We start from the raw sequence: 20,998 nt of genomic DNA on the forward strand, positions 1-20,998 counted from the left end.
AATAAGAAAGAACAATAGGTGACCTGATTGAGCAATACTATATCTGTCTTCTTTATTTAATTGTTACAATAGATAATGATAATCTCTTTTAAAATCTATCTTTAGATACATACTTATGCTTATTGAATCAAGCAAGCAATATTATGTTTTTAGAATGTTACTTACACAGAATACTTTTTAGTGATAAAATAAGTAAGTAGCAATATTTAACATAGTAGGTATACAAAACTAATGTAACAAGGAATAAAGCAACTAGGAGAATCTAGTTATGATGCAGTTCATCTTAAGGTATTTGAGTAATATAGTGTTCCAAAATGGCAACTATGGAGCGAAAAACGGGTGGTTACATGAAATTCGCGGCGGATTTGTATGAACAGATGCATACAAACTCAATCAATCAGACTCGTCATCCATCTACTAAAGACTATTTAAGCTGTGTCTGTGAGGCATTTTGTGATTGAATACAATAAAAATAGCCTTTATTCACTGACATTTACATCATCTTGAGCCCATTAACGTCCCCACTGCTGGGGCACGGGCCTTCCCTATGGATGGATAGGGAGATCGGGTATTAAACCATCACGCGGGCCTATTGCGGATTGATGGTTATTAACGACTGCTAATGCAGCCGGGACCAACGGCTTAACGTGCCTTGCGAAGCACGGAGGAGCTCGAGATGAAAACTTTTTTTTTGTGGTTACAAATCCTATGACCGGCCTTTGCGAAAGTTGCTTAACTTCAACAATCGCACACCGAGCGCGTTTACCGCTGCGCCACCGAGCTGCTCGGTGACATTTACATTACTCTAATATTATTCACTTGAATCTAATGATAAGCTGACGTCAGCATCGACACCCTCATCAGGCCGTCCTAGGACATAGGCCTCCTCTAGGCATTTCCAAATGTGGCGATCTTGCCGCACGTGTCCAGCTTTTTGGGAGGTCGTCTTCCCATCTTTTATTTTGTCTTCCCAATGTCATTGAATAGTCAAACTCAAACATTACAAAATATCCTCCTGGTACGACCTAAGGGAGCACTGAGCTTATTGTTCATATGGGAGTAATTTCCAAGTGTCATGTCATCAATAAAACACTTAGGTTTGTCGCTGAATCACATATCATGTGGATAAACCAGGCCACCTGAACTTGTAACTGCCCAGCTGTTCATTATCATAGTAATTTATTGCCTCACAATAAAATCGAATGTTTCTATTTCCTAGACAGTAATGAGACTAACTAGTGTTCCAGGAGTTTCTTGCTGTCATATTTAAGGTACATTTACCTTATTTGCAACAATGTGTCACACAAATGCGGGGATGCGGTTAAAATTCGTGACGTCACACGACCTTGTTTCGTTGTTGACCAGTTTAGGTGTCTTATTTAATTTGCATCCTTAAATAAGCTCTGAAGGATTTGTCAGCTAAAAAGTTCTTTCGTCAATAGTTACAACTAGGTTTTGTAGTAAAATGGCTAAAGAACGAGGAGCTCGGTCTGCGATTGTTGAAGTTAAGCAACTTTCGCATAGGCCGGTCACAGGATGGGTGACCACAAAAAAAAAGTTTTCATCTCGAGCTCCTCCGTGCTTCGGAAGGCACGTTAAGCCGTTGGTCCCGGCTGCATTAGCAGTCGTTAATAACCATCAATTCGCACTGGGCCCGCGTGACGGTTTAAGGCCCAATGTCCCTATCCATCCATAGGGAAGGCCCGTGCCCCAGCAGTGGGGATGTTAATGGGCTGATGATGGCTAAAAAACTAATGTTCGTTACTGTACAATAATTTATCCGTAATAATAATTCGTCGAAATTACCAAGTACCTACTATTTCCACGAAGTCGTGGAAAATTCGCTATTGACGTTAATTCTATGCAGCCGCTATCTCGGATGACGTTATCGCAATATTATAATCGGGTGGTGTAGTGGTTGTGTGTTGTGGAGCGAAGTGGAGTGGCGGGTGGAGGTGGTCGATTTTTATTATCTAGTGAGGTGGGTGCGGCCGAGGCGGGAGCGGCCGGCCAAACAGCGGCAGAGATCGATAGCACCCAGTACCCACCGGGGACTATTCCGCTGGCGCTTGCGACATATTCACGTCGACGGACTCAGCGGGGGCCAGGCGATCTTATTACTCCGACACTTAGATAGTTACTCTACTTATATTGTCTTTAAACATAATAGGTTCGCTGGTGTCAAGGATTTTTCGGAGTTCATCCAACCCTCAGCGTAAGAGGTTGTCTCTATGACCTTGCCTTTGAATACTGTAGGTTTGAAATTCGCAAAGAATCGACGATAAGTTAACTCAAAATCTGTTTAAGTACCGCCTTCGGGTACAACAATGTATGTTTTGGTATTTTATTAAACAGTCGGCATTAGTTCCTATTTCTCGAGTGTAGATAATCTTTCTTCGAATTCTACGTCTCTCCTATCAATCAATCCGAGTAATTGCGAATTGTAAACATAATTATTTTATGACGAACTGCACTCACAAAGACATCTTTGGGTCGCCAGTTACGTATGCTCGCGACGTTTAGAACATAGCACTGATTTGTTTTCAGCAGTAAACACAGTATATTACTATACTGTATCTTCAGACGTGGACAAATATATGACTGTACTAAGGAAATTAATGTGCTTACGATTCCAGAATAAACATGTGAATTGATTCGCTCGCTTTCCGCAAGTTTTTAACATAACTTTACGAGAGCTATCATATCGTGGATATCTGTTTAAACGCCACGCATTAGTTTTGTCGTTTAGAAAGTAGTATTGAAAGATATTCCGACTATTTTATAGTACCGTTATTATAATTTCGAGTCAGACTTGGATATTAAGAATAAGTAGTGCATTAGAGGCATCTAATGTAGACGATGCGTGCTTGATGCTCATCCTTCACGTTTGATCTCTATTTCTTTGTGTTTTTATCATCGTCATCGGATGTGCAATTTTGTATGCTAATTCGACCAAGACTTTCTTAGATCCTTATGGCGCCGCCGCTCGTATAACGCCTCTCGCAATTACGTAAAATGTTGCAGGTTTTTCTCTATGAAATAAAACTATCCAGATCGGCTAACGCCAGACCAACCAGATTGGAACTTGTTGAGCTAAAAATAACTCATTGTGAGCTGTGAGAAAATATAAATATTTATTTTATGTGCGGTTCTAAATATAGAGCTAAACGATAATTAAATACACATTATTATGAATCGCTCACATTATTGTCATTGAGTCAAGTCCAGCTATTTCAAAATTATTTTAATTTTAGCTCATAACGAATTCGAACGTCAGCGATAAGATGTGTTTCAATATTATTGAGCAGCTCTACTAATGTTCTTTATACGATAACTAAACAGTGTATGTACCCCGCGCGCAGCTAGGTACCTACAAATACTACACAGTTGAAGTCTGCTAGAATACTTATGATACATTATCCGATGACTGGAATAAATGTTACAACGGAAAAGTCTAGCAAAAGCAGCGAATAATCCATTCCATTCAAGTCATGTGATGCAGATCATATGAACGTTGTCTTGTACTTTATTCTGATATTTTAACACGGCGCGAGTTGAATAATTTGTAGTGAAATCGACCTATACGCTAAGCAACGAGCACGTGACAGCTGAACTTTACCTAGCAGTAGTAAGTTCTTTATAACAAGGAAAATAATGAAGTAAAGGAATTCGTTACAGTCGACAGCAGCTCAACGGACCTCCGTTCTTTTACGTTATTCATCCCCTGACGCTTTTATGCATAGCAACTTATTCTACATCGATGCGTCTAAGGTGTTCTGGGAGCGAATAAAAAGCATAGCACTTGTTCTGCTGTATGTCTTCACGGGCATGTCGTATTATCCGAAACCCTATCTGACGTGATGGACAAATATCTATCTTAGGATATCGTATCAACAGTGGCTGCAAGTTGTCTTTGATTACTCGTGGCTCTGCCCACCCCATTCGGACGTGATTTTATGTTTGATTTTATGACGACGAGCGTAACAGACGAAGATCGACCGTTAGCGATGGCGCCATATGAAAATGTAGAAGAAACTACAGTTGTTAAAATCGAGTTGCGTCACGGAATGTACGGTCACGAGCATTAATATGTATACACTTTGGTACCATGTCACATTAACTTTTTTGACAAATTGAACTGTAAGTCTCACTAAATGTCAAATATGTGCGTCCTAAAGTGGGTACATTATATTGCTCATGACTGTACTCGTAGGCATTCAAGTTAAGTTGTAACCTCGACTTTGGTTACATATTTGCCTAGTTATTAATAGCACGCCGAATAAATAAGCAAGGCGCTGAATCAGGCAGGCCCGGGCACAGTGGTGTGGTGTTGGGGGGGACAAAATTGCTGATAGCCGCGGTAATTCGAGGAATTAACAAGTAATTCGTAAGCTGCGACGTAAATTACTTACTATTGAAATGTATATTTGTCATACATACATACGTCATAAAATCAAGTAGCCAAGATGTAGGTATATTTGTGGGAATGTTGGTAATTGCTAATTGTCATTACATTTATTTGTGTTATCCTTTTCCTCTTTGTGTGAACTGAACGCACGAAATATGTTTAAGTGCATTATTCGCAAAATGTCCAGTCGTCCAATTCTCACTATATGGTTACGTAGTCAGTTGACTTTATCCAAGTTTATACATACTTTTGGTAGTTACATACATTTTTATACTTTGTTACTTATTTGTTTAGTTGATGACATGTCGTGTTCAGATAACGTTATTTACTTTCCTCGACTCATACTGAAGTCATGCTTGTATGGTTGTGTTCTACCCGCAGACTAACCACCGTGGAAAACTAAAGAAAATGTATTTTAGTAAATTCAAACTACAAATAGAAAACTATTCGTACTGGATACTCTAACCTGCGCCTTCGCTATAGTTAAAGAAACTTGTGGAAATGAAATCTATGATAGTAGAATTTTGTTATACTGAATACATTTAATTTGAATACTGCAATAATGTTTGTGGTGTCAAATGCGTACTTGCAACATCGTACCTAACATGTCAGTAGTTGTGTACATATCGTACTGTTAACCCATTTAACACAATCAGCAAGTATTGGATTTCGATGCTGAATCGACGTTCGCTGTGGCGCAGTGACGTCTGCGGCAAAATGAGAATCGGTTTACCTTTTTATGAAGTTCTATTTTTAGAAGAGAGCGTTATCGCTGACGTTATCTCAAGGCGAGATCACGGCTGCGCGTCCGCCGCCGCCGCGCCGCCCGCCGGCGGTCCAACGAGATGTGCACTCGGGCGCTTTCTCGTTGTTATCACACTTCTTATTTACTTTGCATACATGTTTTGGAGACATAAATAGAGAATTTGTTGACGTTTCCCCTTGCTATAGTGACTCCACTAAGATTTTTCTTTGGTTTAAGTCTGTTGACGAATTACCATTACAAGCTGATTATTCTATACTGAAATGTAAAGAAATCTCTCTCTCTCTCTCTCTTTATTTAAGAGCTGCGCTCTTGTCGGTGGAGTAATCGCCTCCATTTTCATTACTCCATAGATAGGGCGTGTTGAACGGTGGTTGCCCCAATCGCCAAAGAAAAAAAAATGTAAAGAAATAGCTGTTTAAAAATGGCATAGTAAATAAAATGCTTGTCCCACTTTATCAATATTAGATATTATAATTTGCAGATGTGTCTCTACATTTCTAGTCAAACCAACTCAACACCGCTAGATAGGCCCCTACCTGCTGTATAATTGTACTCCAGACAGAGGTATGTTGTCAAAACAGCGGCATGTCAATTGGTCTAATCGGTGGCCGGCTGTGAGCCAATTATTTACTTGACAGCATGGAAGCAATTCCTACATTTGAGGGCGGAAAGCGCAGCAGGAAGACTTCCCTTTATTGAGTTACAGAAATAGACTCACTCATTGTCACTTGCACCACGCATGGTGACAATGTGCCGCGGCGATACCACAACCCATGGACTAACCTTACAACTAGGTACCGCAATCCTTTGTTCAATAAGCCTTTTAACGAGACAAAAATGTCGTGACCGTTGTGTCATTGTGCTGTGCATCCTACCTACCTGTTCGGAGCGTCTTCTTTATGTTTTCTTTTACTGTGTGTGTAGTGTAGTTTCGTCAATTGAAACAATGTGGCAGTGCAAATTTTGTAGCTTGATCCCTCGGGAAATACGTTTGGGTTCGACAGCTTTTAAATGTCGCGGTTTTACTCGCGGCGAACATTGTACAAGAATTCCCCAGTGTAACGGAAACCTTGTTAATGAACAAGGTCTTGCACTTTGTATGTTACGTATACATAGCTGTTCACATGTGTCTATAACGTGATGGACATGTAATAGACAATGAGTTGGTAAAAAAGTGGATGCAAGTTGGTTTGTTTTTTATTAGCTTAATTTATCTGTGTTACACTTACAGGCGTTGGACATTACGGTAAACTCTTCTAAGGCTATGTTTTCTCCATCCCACGTAAATAACTATCATAAGGGGTTGGTATATGTCGCTATATGGTTAATCATCCGTGAATAAATTGTGTTCCAGACAACCTTCTGTGACCCGTGGCTCTGCCGATAGGGATTATGGCCGTAAGATATGTCAGTCTGTCTGTATTCTTTACTTGTCTGGTATTCGCTTCATTCATCTCGTCTTTGTCTTTAAGCACTAAATTCTTTATTTTCATTCTGAACTAGGTTGCTCTAGAACTGCACTACGTAATAAAAAAAAGCTACAAAAGTAATGTAACTGTTCTAAAGTTGAGCGCGTCTAGATTAACGGCGCTAGATCTTAATAAAAAGCAATTGTTACGCGTGAAAATTTCGTTCAATATCATTGATATGATTCTCTTCACTTATGCAATATTTGACGTGTAATTTTCGCATGGCCTGTGTTATCGAATGGTCCCTTGTTGACCACAGTGGCTGCTCTCTAATGAGGCGATAAGTGCTCTACGTTCCGTTTTATCGGCAGATCGTTCTCTTATCATTATCGTGCCCGTAGGTAGGACAATGACTTGTACTCTGAAAAACTTGTCCACTCTGCTATCGTTTTGATGGGATAAGGCATGGTATAAGAAGGGGGGGTTAAAATTGCCACATCGAAGCAATTCATCTAAGAAAAAGCAATGTTGCAATTTGACATTTGCGCATATAAACGTAAGTGCGCATACACGTAACATACATAACTTCCCACTGCTGGGCACAGGCCTCCCTTCAATCAACCGGAGGGGGTTGGAGATACCAATTTAATGGTAACATTTACGTCATCAAGGGCTAGCAATGGCGGCTTGTCATAGGATTGAGCATACCAGGGGGGTTAAAATGGCCACATCGAAGCAATTCATCTAAAAAATAAATATTGCTCTTTGACATTTGTTTGTATTGCGCACATACTTTTATATACCCGAATGTCAAATTCAAATATTGCTTTTTTAGATGAATTGCTTCTATGTGGCCTTTTAACACCCCAGTTCCGCTATTGGCAATACTGGCTTAGGCTTCCTGTCATTTAAACTCCACTCCTGCGGGTCGATGGAAACGCTTAGTCTAGGAGAACACCTTTACACAACTTATTTAGCACGTATTTTGTCTTATTATTGCACGTAATATCGATTTACTGTCCAAACATACACCCGAAAACAAATTGAAAGTGCGATTCTACTATTAATTGCTATTGATATGAAGATTTTTTTAAGTTTTCGAATGGTTTGTGGTATTATTTAAGAGCTAAAAATAGTCAATAAAACGAATGGGTTGAATCGTTATCGAGAGCATATTGTGTTGACAGCTATACATAAGTATTTCTTCTTGGTATTTTTAACTAAACTAAACTCACCAATGTGTTGGTTACGTATTATAAAAATATTAAGGTTTGATGCTTTATTTCTCAAAATAATTTTTGTAGAGGAATTTGTTTTCGAATTCACGTTTGGATCATAAATGATAAAGGTGAAGGAAAGCATCGTGAGGAAACCCACATTCCCGAGAAATTCATTTTCGGAGGTATGTGCCCTAACCTGAATTGAGCTGGTTTTCTCTTCGCGGATTGGAAGGTCAGACAGGCAGTCGCTTCTGTAAAAAACCGGACCTGTCAAATCTTCAGTTTAGGTTAGCGGACCCTGTGAAAAATGGGATAATGCTAGGGAGATGATGATTTCTTAAAGGAATACATTTGATTCCCTTACTGAGTTTTTTTTTATAAGAATAATTTGAAATAACATTGGTGTTGGGCTAACTAAACTACTCGTACAAAATCAAATCAAATCAAATATACTTTATTGCACACAACATACAGAACAGATTCACACAGATGAAGATAGATACAGTACAGTAAGTACTTCATCTAATTAACAATATTAAAGAACCCTGACACCCGAAGTGTTACAGCTATAACCCTTTACGAAAAATACATTGATTTATTTAATGTGATACAGTTCCAACCACACGGTAGGTTAAACATTTAGAAAAACCGCAACTTTTTAAGAAATAAAAATGTTAGTACGTATTCCGGCGTTTGTTAAACCGTTGTACAGTACTTTTACGAGTTTGATGTCTTTTTTATTAACATAACCGCATATTACAACTTACCTACATTATATTAGAATTGTACACATAACATTGTAACTAATTGAACTTGGGTGTAAACTGACAATGTATTGTTTAGCCTGTACTTGTAGGAGGGTGTAGGAAGCAAGCCAACATCCCCACAACCGTTTTATTAATATGTTATCGGTGTGCGGGGGCGCAGTTAGTTAGTGACGTTCTCTGTGTAACTCTGTTACGTCAGCCGCACCCTGCTGTTAATCTTCGAAACATCCTACGCAGTTTGTTCAATACTTTTACCATTGTAGCTAATCAAATTCCAATACGACAGGGGGGGGGGGGGGGGGGTTCTGCTGGTCTCGTCTATCTACTATATCGCGCATGATAATTAGAAATGACTTTTACACGGTATCCTTATTACATGGGATGTTTATATCTACTATACACTTCTGCCTACCTCTTCGGGAATACAGGCGTGATGATTTGTTTTTCTTTTCTTATCCAGCTGTTTAGCCTACACAGATTCTTTTGGATATGATTCAGATAAATAAAAGGCGTTAATATTCACGATGCCCAGTGCCCACTGTATTTCTTGTTAGATACAATTAGATTTTCACGAATATTAGGTATATTCTTTCGCCCCAGACATGCATATACCAATTATCGATTTATTTATTTATTTAAATCCAAGTCATCCATTATGTTTAAATCCCATTCGCTTCAATTGTTGAAAAAAATCAATTTATGAGGAACACACCGTCTCTCGCGCATGGAGAAGAGGTTTTCAGATTCTTTAGGAATCGATACAAAGCAAGAAATCCTCGATGTCCGTCCGTACGTTTCAATTTCGCTCCAGTGGACTGTAGAATTGTATTAATACGTACATATTACCTAGGTACATAGGTATCTTCATAGTACATGAGCTCACGCACATAATCCCCCTAGTAAGGTGGCCACTGGCTCAAGTTAAGGGCTTATTACACTACGTCATGATCGGGTAGTGTCGTTCTCATCGGTGGACGTCGTTGAATGGATGTATCAGTCCCGGTGAAATAGGCAGTGTAATAAACGCTTAACCAGAAGACAACTCGCAGCTACTTTAAATGCGAAATCCTAGGATGGATGACATGTATAAACCTGTGACGATGTTCTGTTGTTGCAGACGGGGAGGGGGGTCTGAAGGCGGCGGCATGTGGCTTGGCGCGCGCGGGCTGGTGGTAGCGCTGGCCTTGCTGACCGGGCCGACGCTCGCCGCCAAGAAGTTCAACCTCACCATCGGCTACCTGCCCTCCATCAAGGGCGAGATGCGCGACCGACAGGGGCTCGCCATCTCCGGAGCGCTCTCTATGGCCTTGCACGACGTAAGTTACTAAACTTCACTTTCATCCTGATTTCTCTGACGATTCTAAACCTTTTATGGGGCAATGTATACGTTTTTACAATAAGATTCCCATTGACATTCAGAATTTGCCTTTCAACTGTTTTAGGACAGTAGTTAAACAGAAACTTTACAAAAAAGGTTATTGCAAAGTTAGTGATTATTTAGAAGATATGAATGCATGGGATTAACTGTCTGAGAACTGATATTAGGCAGCTAAATTACTCAATTGTATAAAAATATTTTGTTTTTTTAAAGAACGTGTAGGGCCCTGTGACGAGGTTTTTCTTGCAGCTTCTTTTCTCCGGCTATACAGGTTGTGAGAAGCTGCAGTAGTTTTAGGCGGTTGAGACGTTGGTTATGTAAAAATTGACGATTCAAAGTGTAACTATGTTACCTACTGAATAAAGATATTTTTGAATTTTAAATTTGAATTTGAATTCTTCACTGGTGGGTCGAAGTTTGCCGCGTTAAGAGGCGCATCAAGCAGCGCGTCATCCGCCATATGTGACGAATTCAAACAAACGCCTGCAAAGACGCTTCTCCGTGAACGCTCAGTACATTGTCATGCGTTTGTTTTCCGGCAGCCCGCTTGACGCGCCGCGCGTCCCAGAACGCGGCGTAAAGTACCTGTCTTGGTAAATTTTACACCATCTTTGTTGACCGAATCCACAGTAACACATTTTTTCTCAAAGTTCGGAACGGTTGCGTATTTATTAGTAAGTAATTAATTTTAATCGTGGTCTGCGAGTCTTGTCTTGAATATTCGCGTACTTTTTCTCATAAAATACTAATTTAGCCTTTGACGAGCTCAGTAACTGTAGTCGAAATTGACTGTGCATCATCATTTGAATGATTATGAATACCTATATATTGAAATGTTATGAATATTCATCTAGTATTTTTGTCACGTGTGAAGTGTTTAAAGTATTTTTTATGATAAATTGCATACAAGTACTGTACCTATACATGAACTCACGCTTATGTCTGCTAATGGGGTAGGGATAGCTACAAGTAACTTAGAAGAAAACTTGCAGCCACTTCTGATATGAAGTCCTAAGATGGTTATGATAAACTAGTTTGCACAATAATTCTATCGTTTTAGAAAACGACATTGGCCGTGGCTGTCGCAAGGCCACGAAGTTAAGTCAACGCATCAACTTACGTAATAATAAAATAATCGTCCGTTATTCGCCTCATGTTTCATAGGTTCCAATGATGCATTATCTACTTTTGTGACAAGAGAGTATTGTGCCTATCTGCATTACTTAATACTATACCTGTTAGTACATACATTTTGTTATTAACTAGACTATATTATAGGGCTAAAGATAAAAACATTTAATGTGTCCAGCTGTTTATCTTCCGGAAAATGTCGTATGAGTCGACTCGGGTTGACAAAGGATTACATTGTAAATTTTTTTTTGTTTTAATATTTTGGAACTCCAACAGTGTATACTACCTATATATAATTACAATAAATACATATCTTCTTTAACATGGTGGACTGTATATTTATTGTCGCTGGGTTTGCAGCCTGTCACCACATGATTCATCATATTTATCTCTGGGTTTTAGTACTGCGTGGTTGAAAGCTGTCTTTTGCTAAGTTGTGATATCTGTTTCTCCTTCATTTTGTAAGTTTAATTAGCTAGCTAGCTGAATAAGCATTGGTAAGCGCGGCCCGATTTTTAGTCGCATCGTCATATACCAGGTGATATTGTGGTCAAATGCGTTCTTATTTATAATAAAGGAAAAATATACATAAGTCAAACTAAAATTTCCTTAAAGAGAATTAAATAAGAAATATAAATACGTTCAACAAAAATCTGAAACGGCGGTGATAATATCTGTTTGATCAACTAATTCATATCAACACTTCCGCAGTTATTTTTAAACTGAGTGCAAACAGTATCTGGTAAACTCTTAAAATGCCGCATGTACTGGCAACTGATATAAATAAATCTGCGTTTGGAATCCCGTCGACTCTTCAAAATTGCAAATACGAGTGTGGGAGACAAATATCAATGTAGTCCCACGGTGTGAGTGAGAAAGTAGGCGAGGGATCGCTGTTTGTGCTTTTAGCTCGCTTTTAGTTTAATATCGACATTATTTTTGTATCGCGAATGCGCCACGCGTAACTTTAAATTTATGTTATTTGTCTCTTGAACAACAGACAGGCAGTTTAAGAATTCTATTTCGGAGAATTGCCAAGCATGTTTGTATGACTTCATTTAATCGTTTGTATTGTCATGGCATGTCACCTAACCTGTAATTGGTCGGGTTTTCCATTCTTTGCAAGGTCTTTCACATAATCGTGGCTTATTTCTTCATGTCAATGACTTTAGGTTAGGTACGCGGACAGGATAAACGTTACGCTAATGTTGATGATAAATTACAGTGGGGTAAGGCTCTAAAGAAGTGACTTTTGGAAAAGGAACACTTGAAAAAGAAAATAGAACCTGCTTTCTATCATCATCATCATTATCAGCCGTACGACGCCCACTGATGGGCATAGGCCTGCCCCAAGGATCTCCACGACGATCGGTTCTACGCTGCCCGCATCCAGCGGCTTCCCGCTTCTATTATAGAGCAAGGAATAATACTGCGTGTACAACGGCAACTCTCCGCTCCCGACCACCGGCTGAGCTAGGTTTACCTCACCGCTCGGTGATACTTTAGTCTTCAATCGTATGGGCGTCAGACGTCAAACACACAGATGCGCGTGTACGATAACATCAATTTGTATTGTCTGTTTAAAACGAGGTTTTTGTTTACGAAGTATCCGGGGTGTGCTTCTACTCATCAAGAATTTACTAAATAAGCGTACTCCTTAAGCTACATCGCTACTATACACTATCGAGGGATCTTGCACAACGGGAACCTATTTTCAATAAAACAATGTAAAAGGGTATAGATAGTGAGAGATATAGGAATGTTGGGGAGTAGGTCAGTACGTCACTATGACCTAGACACATGTGATTTGCAGGGGAGACTCGTTTTGGGTACACGAGGCCATGTTTGCGCGACGACTGCCGAGTGCCGATGTCATCGGGCCGCTGTTAAAATAATCATCTAGGTCTGCGTAGTTTGTCTAATTAGGTGTCTTGTTTCGACTATAATTTTTTACAATGGAAGATAATAATATTGCTCGTTTTATGAGTAATATTGCCTAATTCACCGTTACAATTAATGGCAATCCGATAAGAAAGTTGAAATATGGATAAGGCACGTGGTGCGTGCCACTTTTTTCTATTTTTAGAGATTCATATAAGTATTAATTTTCGATCACTTGTCTCGCAGCTATTTTATGCAATATTATTACATTACCCCTACATTCCAACAGGGGATAAAAGGATTAGAACAAGAAGAGATTACATTAGCTAAGATTTGTGGACGAATTAGTTTTTGATACAGCAATCAGTGTTTCTCGAAGTTGTTATAACCCGCTCGACGTAAGTAAAACGAAGTGTTTGACTGCAAAATCTCTGACTTCTTCCTTTGCGTACTTATCAACATATGATACGCCTTAGCGTTATCTCATTTTTCAGAGGGTCCGCTTACCATCGGGTTGAGGACTTCTTGATCTTCCAATCCGAAAGGAAAACCAGCCCTTTCACGTACAGTAACATTTTCCCTCGCCCCCAGATCAACGAGAACTTCGACATCCTCCCGGACGTGCAGCTGCTGCTGGAATGGAACGACACTCGTGGCGACACAGTGACGGCGACGCGGCTGCTCACAGACATGAGCTGTTCCGGCGTGGTCGCCTTCTTCGGGCCTGAGGGCCGCTGCCATACTGAAGCAATCATCGCGCAGTCACGCAACCTGCCTATGATCTCTTATGTGAGTTGCTTTTATCAATTTTATGTGTGTTTAGTCTTCTTTTGTTTTATGGGTTCAGAGGTCGATATTATTGAATCGCCAAAGACTCGTAATATGGCTCTTGTAATGACTATGTACCTTGCACAGTAGAGTGACTATTGTAGTTCGGGTTTGAGTTCCCCTAACCGTGTGTTGGTTTTATACATGGGCGTACCCAGGCAGTTTATCGTCTTTTACTTTCCGATGATCTCATCGGGATTGCCACACCTATTTATTTTCCTACATGATTTAATCAATCTTTTGATTTGAGAATGCAAAAGATGTCCCTTCGGTTCGCCAATGGAGAGTCATATGAAGAGTTTTAAAACAGCAACAGATTTTATTTCATGCAATCATAAACGGAACGCGGCTAAAAATAAACGTATTTTATTTACAGAAATGTTCGGACTATCAAACATCGACGTTATCAAACTTCGCTCGACTGGAGCCGCCAGATACTCAGGTAAATCAAACATAACATGCCTCCAGCGCAAAGCATTGTTTTTGTTCGTGTAGGTGTTTGTTCAGCTACTATATGTAGCTGTTTAGTAGTTATATTAGTGGTTGTTTGTAGTAGCTTGTGGATATCTAACCATACTAGCTGTAGCTACTTAGCTACTATATGTGATAACGCTTATCTATTGGATCAAGAGTGTGTAGGAAAAAGTTTCCTTTTTCCACGCTTTAAATCTTTCTGCAATTTTGACGATTATAAGTCTGTGATTCGGTCAGATCGATCGATTCAGATCTTGATAGAAGTAGGTTTTTCAAGTAATTGTTTTTGTCCTTCTGGGTGAGGCTGAGCAATACCGTTCAGGAATAGAGTTCTGTATTTACGTGAGAAAGTTTGAACCATATTTCTAAAATAAACTTTGAAGAAGAATTCGTTCTTTGCTTTGCAATAAAGAAAGGATGGCGCAGGTTTTTTATACTCTAAGAAGATTTCTTTAATATTCTTATCCACAAACCCAAAAATAAGTTGATCATGCATGTATGTGAATAAATAAATACAATAATAAGTACCTAAAACATTTTCACTCGATAGTTACTAATGTATGTCTTTGCTCTTCCCACATGCCTTGACAAGTACCAGCCGCCATTTTTAAATAGTTTCTTTAACGAACCAAGCTGTATCAAATTCGCACGGCGTGTGCACCATTCAGGAATTATCTTGCCTCGTGTCGGTCAGGTACTTGGGCGGAAGGTACGTCCATTATACCACTACACGCGACTTTGTATCACGCCAGGTATTACCAGATCAGCTATTTTACTTGGAGGTCTTGAGATACCACATACAGACGGAGTGCTGTGTCGTATCATATGTTGGTATGTGTATCTTATGCTGCCGAGAGTGTATAAAAATATTGTGTGCTATGTAATTATGGTAGTAAGTAAATCATAAATCGTCAATATTGTAATGATCACGAAAAAGTCTTGATATGAAACACCATAAATATCCAAACTATACGTTTTATTACTTTTGCTAATTTAATCAGGGTTTTTTAGGAAAATAAAATGCCTACAAGCAAAGCAAGCTATTTTTAGGGAAGACATAGTAAATACGTGTTTTCACAACGAAGCAGAGACAGATTTGACGGAGACAGAGTTTGGAGCCAGACCCAAATGCCTCCTCCATAATACCAAACTTCCAGGATTGCTTTTTGTGTACCCATTTCTCTAATAAAGATCCAATATTCTATCAACCAACACTTCCTTATCATTCGTATAGAAACCATTTACGACCATTTCTGATGATGAAATAATAACTAACGCATAGTGTACCTCCACAGGCAACAAAATCGGTGATATCACTGCTCCGGTACTACAGATGGAACAAGTTCTCCATCCTGTATGAGGAGCCGTGGGTGACGGTGGCTCTGACGCTGGAGAACCACGCCAAGAAGAATAACATGACGGTGAATCACCAGCGGCCGGTGATTGACGCCTTCAAGTGCTGCGAGGAGAAGATGACTTGCTGCGCGCCTGGCTTCTGGTACCAGTTCATACAGGACACTAAGAATAGGACGCGAAGTGAGTTTCTCTTACATCAAATCAAATCGAAAATCAAATCAAATATACTTTATTGCACACAACATACAAAACAAATACATCTTACTGAAGAATGAAGATCAGTGTCCAGTTGAGTGGAATCGGAGTGTATGGACCGTATAGGGTCACGATCTTCTTCTATCGTGTGTCAGGGTTACTATTGAGACGTCAAAGGCACCTGGCGTGAAAATAGTAGCCGGCACCGACTTCTTAACGTGCCCTCCAAAGCATAGATCATCTTACTTTCAGACAATCGGGTGATCAGCTTTCAATGTCCTAACCAAACTAGGGATCACAAAGTGTTTTTGGGATATGTCCCCCAGGGGATTTGCACTCGGACCCTGAGTTGTGATAAGAACATCATTATAGGGTAGACATTGGCACGGATACAGTGAACTTAGTAGTACAGGTATCGATTACAAATTCAACTGTGTTGGTTCCGATCTTTTGCTAGATCAGCTTCTCAAGCCTATTTTTGTAAGGTACATTCCAAAAATAGTTTTTTTAGGAATTCATAATTGTTTCATGGTCTTTCCCTTAGTATACGTATTCCTGGGCTCAACGTCGGGGTTGATCGAGATGATGTCGGCCATGGAGTCGTTGAAGTTATTCGCCAAGGGCGAGTACATGGTCATCTTCGTTGACATGATGACCTATTCGCCCAACCGCGAGTCACTCCAGTACTTGATAAGTAAATAACACTTGATAAATATATAACCTGTAGAACACCAGGGGGTTAAAAAGGCCATATCGAAGCAATTCATCTAAAAAAGCAATATTGTAATTTGACATTTGCGCATACATAAGTAAGTGCGCAATGCAAACAAATGTCAAATATGTGGCCTTTTTAACCCCCCTGTAAATGTTTAACTTATTTTGAAATAGGAATTCCATTTAAGTCGTCAATTGTTTCTTGCAAGTTCTTTGCAACATTCTTTGATTTTCAACGGTTCCTTCCTTATTGGGCGTACATTTTGGCATTGCGCTCTTTTTACTAGTTAAGAAGCCCCTCACTGCTCTGAGAATGCCATTTGATGTAAATCTATAAGTCATGTCAAAAAGCTCCCTTTGCAAACGAGACTTGTGTTGTGAGTTTTAAGACCTGACATTCTGCGTCTGCTGAACGTTTAGCAAATTTGCGATTGGTCGTAATAGGTGATGAGCCGTATCGCCGGCTATTACGGTCGAACCAGTTAGTGAAAACTGCACTTTTGATAAATTGGTGTCAGTCCTGTATGGGGGTTGGAATTGGCGTTTGAGAAGCAAGCCGGTGTACCACAGAATCACATGTCTGTGACTGACTAACATGAATCACATGTCTGAATGACTTCATTGTTAAGACTATACGAATTCCTTACAGAAACAGAAGACCGCGGCTCGAAGATAGTGTGTCCCAACACAGCTGAGTTCCGCAAGCGTGCGCAATCACTGCTGGTGGTGGTGTCGTCGGAGCCGGTGGCGACCTCCTACGAGCGGTTCACGGCGCGCGTGCGCGAGTACAACACCAAGCCGCCCTTCGAGTTCGAGCTACCCAATATATTCGAGAATAGGTTTAACAAGGTTCTAATTATTCTCTTTCTCTTTTTTTACAAGTCTGTTTAGTTAAGTAAACTGTCTCGGACGGGCTATGAACCCGCAGCTCTTAAGTTTCCTTAAGCACAGGCTCATGACTATATCCCGTCGAGGTAGTCACAGGTACAACCATCGCAAGATGAACTAAGTACCCACACCTCACCGAGCTTTCTGTTAGACCAATTTGATAGGTGATGAGCCGAATCGCCGTCTATAATGGTCGAGCTAATAATATATTTTGTACATTTTAGTTCGTTTCAATCTACGCGGCGTATCTGTACGACTCAGTGGAGCTGTATGCAAAAGCCCTGGACTCTTTGATTCGTGATGATGTCACCAACAAGAATGCTTCCCTGACACACGAGAAACTGATGGCCATTGCCACCAACGGTTCGCGTATAGTTGCAACTATGATCAAGAACTCCCCTTATAAAAGTGAGTATATTGGTTTTTGTATTATTTCTGAAAGTTTAACTAATGTGTTTGGGGCCTCGGTGATACAGGGTAGCCGGGGTTCGCCAGTAAAGTTTAATGCTTAGATTAAAAAAAAAAATAAGGCAAGACGCGGGGTTAATGACTTGTAACGGCCTCCGTGTTCCAGTGGTTCAGCGTTAGGCTCACGATCCGGAGGTCCCGGGTTCGAATCCCGGTGGGGACATATTACAAAAATACTTTTGGGATCCCTAGTTTGGTTAGGATATTTCAGGTTGATCACCTAATTGTCCGAATGTAAGATGATCCGTGCTTCGGTAGGCACGTTAACCCGTTGGTCCTGGTTACTACTTACTGATGTAAGTAAGTAGTCTAACGACTACTGGCTCATGTAACCATGAGCCATGTCAGGGGCCTTTAGTGGCTCAATAATAACCCTGACACCAGGGTTGATGAGGTTGGTAATTCACTGCGCTCACAATAGAAGAATGACTTCTAAACTTATTTTTTTTAATAATTAAAAAGTTTGGATTGACTGTGGGCATGTTATATTACGCAGCGTTCAGTAAAAGATGGGTTACATTACTAAACACTTGATCAAAATTATATTCATCGTCATAGGTTGATAGTTACGTTGCAGTAAATATACGACATTCTTAACTGGTTAGCGTTATACGTGCCAATTAGTAGGCTGGTAGAAGGCGGAAAGTCGAAGATAAAACATGTTTTGTGAACCTAATTGTGGGCATATTATGGTAATGTTCTTGCTTTGTATTGGTTACTATAGAGTTGCATTCACTACATCGGCAAATCGTCTGATGCTGCTATGATAACTCGTAGCGATATTCGTAAACATCGTACCGTTCTGTCCACTCCTGATCCGCTCAAAGGACATGGAGCTTTGAAGAATATAAACTCACTTCGCGTCCATTCTCATTGCCTTGTATACAATATTAGGGGGTTAACCCACATCGAATAAATAAAAAAATAATTTAGATTTTTTTGAATTTCGAAGCAATTAATAAGAAAGCAATATTGCTATATGTCATTTGTTGACATTACGTACTTACTTTTATGAAACTCTTTACTGTAGATATATTAGCAAAATTAATAATATATTAAATAAAAAATAGTTTTTAAAAGGTGGGCTGTCGGGGGTGGTGTATTCAAATTCAAATAATTTTATTTTCAGACCATAATAACGTCCATAGAAAAATAATAAATATGTAGGTACAAAAATAATTAATATAAAAATTATATATTTTTTTATATTTATTGATTATTTAATCGAACTAAATAAAACAGCATTAAATCCACCACAGGCTTCGTCAAAAAGGAACTAAAACAAGAATAATCCATAAATCCACAAAAGTTTCGTCAAAATACAAACCGAAATCAGCAACAAATATAAATTATAATTTATTTATATTGTATTGTATTGTATACGCGCAAATGACAAATTGAAATCTCCCTTTTTTAAGAGGAATTGCTCCAATATGGTACTTTCACACCCCCAGTACTTGTTTTAATTTGCTCGATACTCGCCAGGTGTGACCGGCATGTCGATCCGGCTGGACGACCGCGCCGACTCGGAGGGTAACTTCTCCGTGCTCTCCTTCAAGCCGACCAACTTCAGCGACGAGAACATCAACTGCTCCTACAGCATGATCCCCGTCGGACACTTCCAGCAGTGCAACAGGGAGTTTCCCGTGAGTATTGTGGACTAGGATATCAAGAAACAAAGGGCTTGCCACACGGAGTAATGTTAATGAGGAATTGGCTTATGAGTAAAGCAGACGCAAAAGCACCGAAGCAGACTCGTCATAATCGCTTCAGTAACTCAAAACTAAACTGACTCACAGGAGTAAAATAATTGTACACTATAAAAAACCACGTTAACGTTCCCGATTTTATGTCTCTATTTGTCTGTGCTCAGTCACTTACGCCGTTTTGTAAATAAGTTGATCGGTAAGAGCCATAAGGTGCGTGCCGATTTAAACCCATATACCACAGCAATAAAGGCCAGGTATGATGGTATGATTTTGTTGCCCCGCCCTCCGCGGTACGATTTTCGTTGCGTCATTTCTGAGCCACAAGAATGCTTCTATGTTTATTCCCGTTCACCGGTATAGCCCCTATACTAAAAATCTGACCTATGACGTCACTAAAAGAGGCTGAATTACGTCAGCTCTTATTCCTCCGGGTATTCGATACATTCCACTTACTTCGCCTTGCCCTATTTGAAATCCCGGATTTAAAAAGCCGGATTGAAAATCGTCAAATTACTTCAATTTTTTTTACGTTCTGAGAACAATCAACTATTAAAAAATTACCCTTCTCAGGAATACAAAACAAACCCCCGCTTGCCAATCGACTGGCCTGACAGCGTGAAACCAGAAGACGAGCCGTCCTGCGGCTTTCTCAACGAGAAATGTCCGAAAGACGACTCTCAGATCACATCCCTAGTGGTAGCAGGCACGTTGGCCGTCACACTATTCTGTGCTTTAGTGGTCACTATAAGTATATACCGCAAGTGGAAGATTGAGCAGGAGATTGAAGGTCTATTGTGGAAGATTGATCCGCAAGAGATTGGTGGATACCTCGGCAGTGGACTTGTCTGGTCGCCTAGTAAGGTAATTTCTATCTATTTACTCAATACAATGTTGTCCACAAATAGATTGTACCACTAAGTTACATAAATTACACATGCAAATGGGAATAGAATACTTGCATTTACTGCTATTAATAGATGTAGAATATAACAGTTTTACATATTACCTACAAAATGAATACAAAAGTAAATGAATTCAATGAATGTATAGCTACATGAATTCAACTGTACATTTCGTAATAGCTTCCGATAGAGCAAGATGTTGTAGGTTTAGAATGACAAATGAAATAGATATTTAAATAGAAATTTTAATACAAACAAATTGATTTTCCAGTTAAGTTTAGCAAGTGGCATATCCTGCGACAGTAGATGTTGCACGCAGATATTCACGACGACCGCGCAGTATAGAGGCAACGTCGTCAGGATTAAGGAGCTGAAATTCACTAAGAAGAAAGTGAGTATAAAATGTGTTACAATACAAAATGTAAAAGTATAAAAGCCATTTGTTGTGATTTCCAACACAAGTAAAGTTAAGCCGAAATATCGACTAATCACAGAGAATGAGAG

At 39.7% G+C, this 20,998-nt stretch overlaps 1 protein-coding gene across 4 annotated transcripts in view; it reads left to right on the forward strand.

Moving 5' to 3' along the window:
* LOC126367518 (receptor-type guanylate cyclase Gyc76C-like) overlaps positions 1–20,998 on the forward strand; it is a 37,923-nt gene that overhangs the window by 2,304 nt on the left and 14,621 nt on the right. For all 4 annotated transcript variants that reach the window (XM_050011063.1, XM_050011062.1, XM_050011065.1 and 1 more), the window contains exons 3-12: positions 9,688–9,886; positions 13,552–13,749; positions 14,165–14,230; positions 15,558–15,798; positions 16,358–16,507; positions 17,177–17,376; positions 17,640–17,823; positions 19,369–19,529; positions 20,163–20,453; positions 20,766–20,885. In XM_050011063.1, the coding sequence (XP_049867020.1) occupies positions 9,716–9,886; positions 13,552–13,749; positions 14,165–14,230; positions 15,558–15,798; positions 16,358–16,507; positions 17,177–17,376; positions 17,640–17,823; positions 19,369–19,529; positions 20,163–20,453; positions 20,766–20,885 (1,782 nt within the window). In that variant the 5' untranslated portion in view covers positions 9,688–9,715. The remainder of the gene's footprint in view (positions 1–9,687; positions 9,887–13,551; positions 13,750–14,164; positions 14,231–15,557; positions 15,799–16,357; positions 16,508–17,176; positions 17,377–17,639; positions 17,824–19,368; positions 19,530–20,162; positions 20,454–20,765; positions 20,886–20,998) is intronic.

This window comes from Pectinophora gossypiella, chromosome 6 (genome assembly GCF_024362695.1).
Source record: "Pectinophora gossypiella chromosome 6, ilPecGoss1.1, whole genome shotgun sequence".
Taxonomy (NCBI): domain Eukaryota; kingdom Metazoa; phylum Arthropoda; class Insecta; order Lepidoptera; family Gelechiidae; genus Pectinophora; species Pectinophora gossypiella.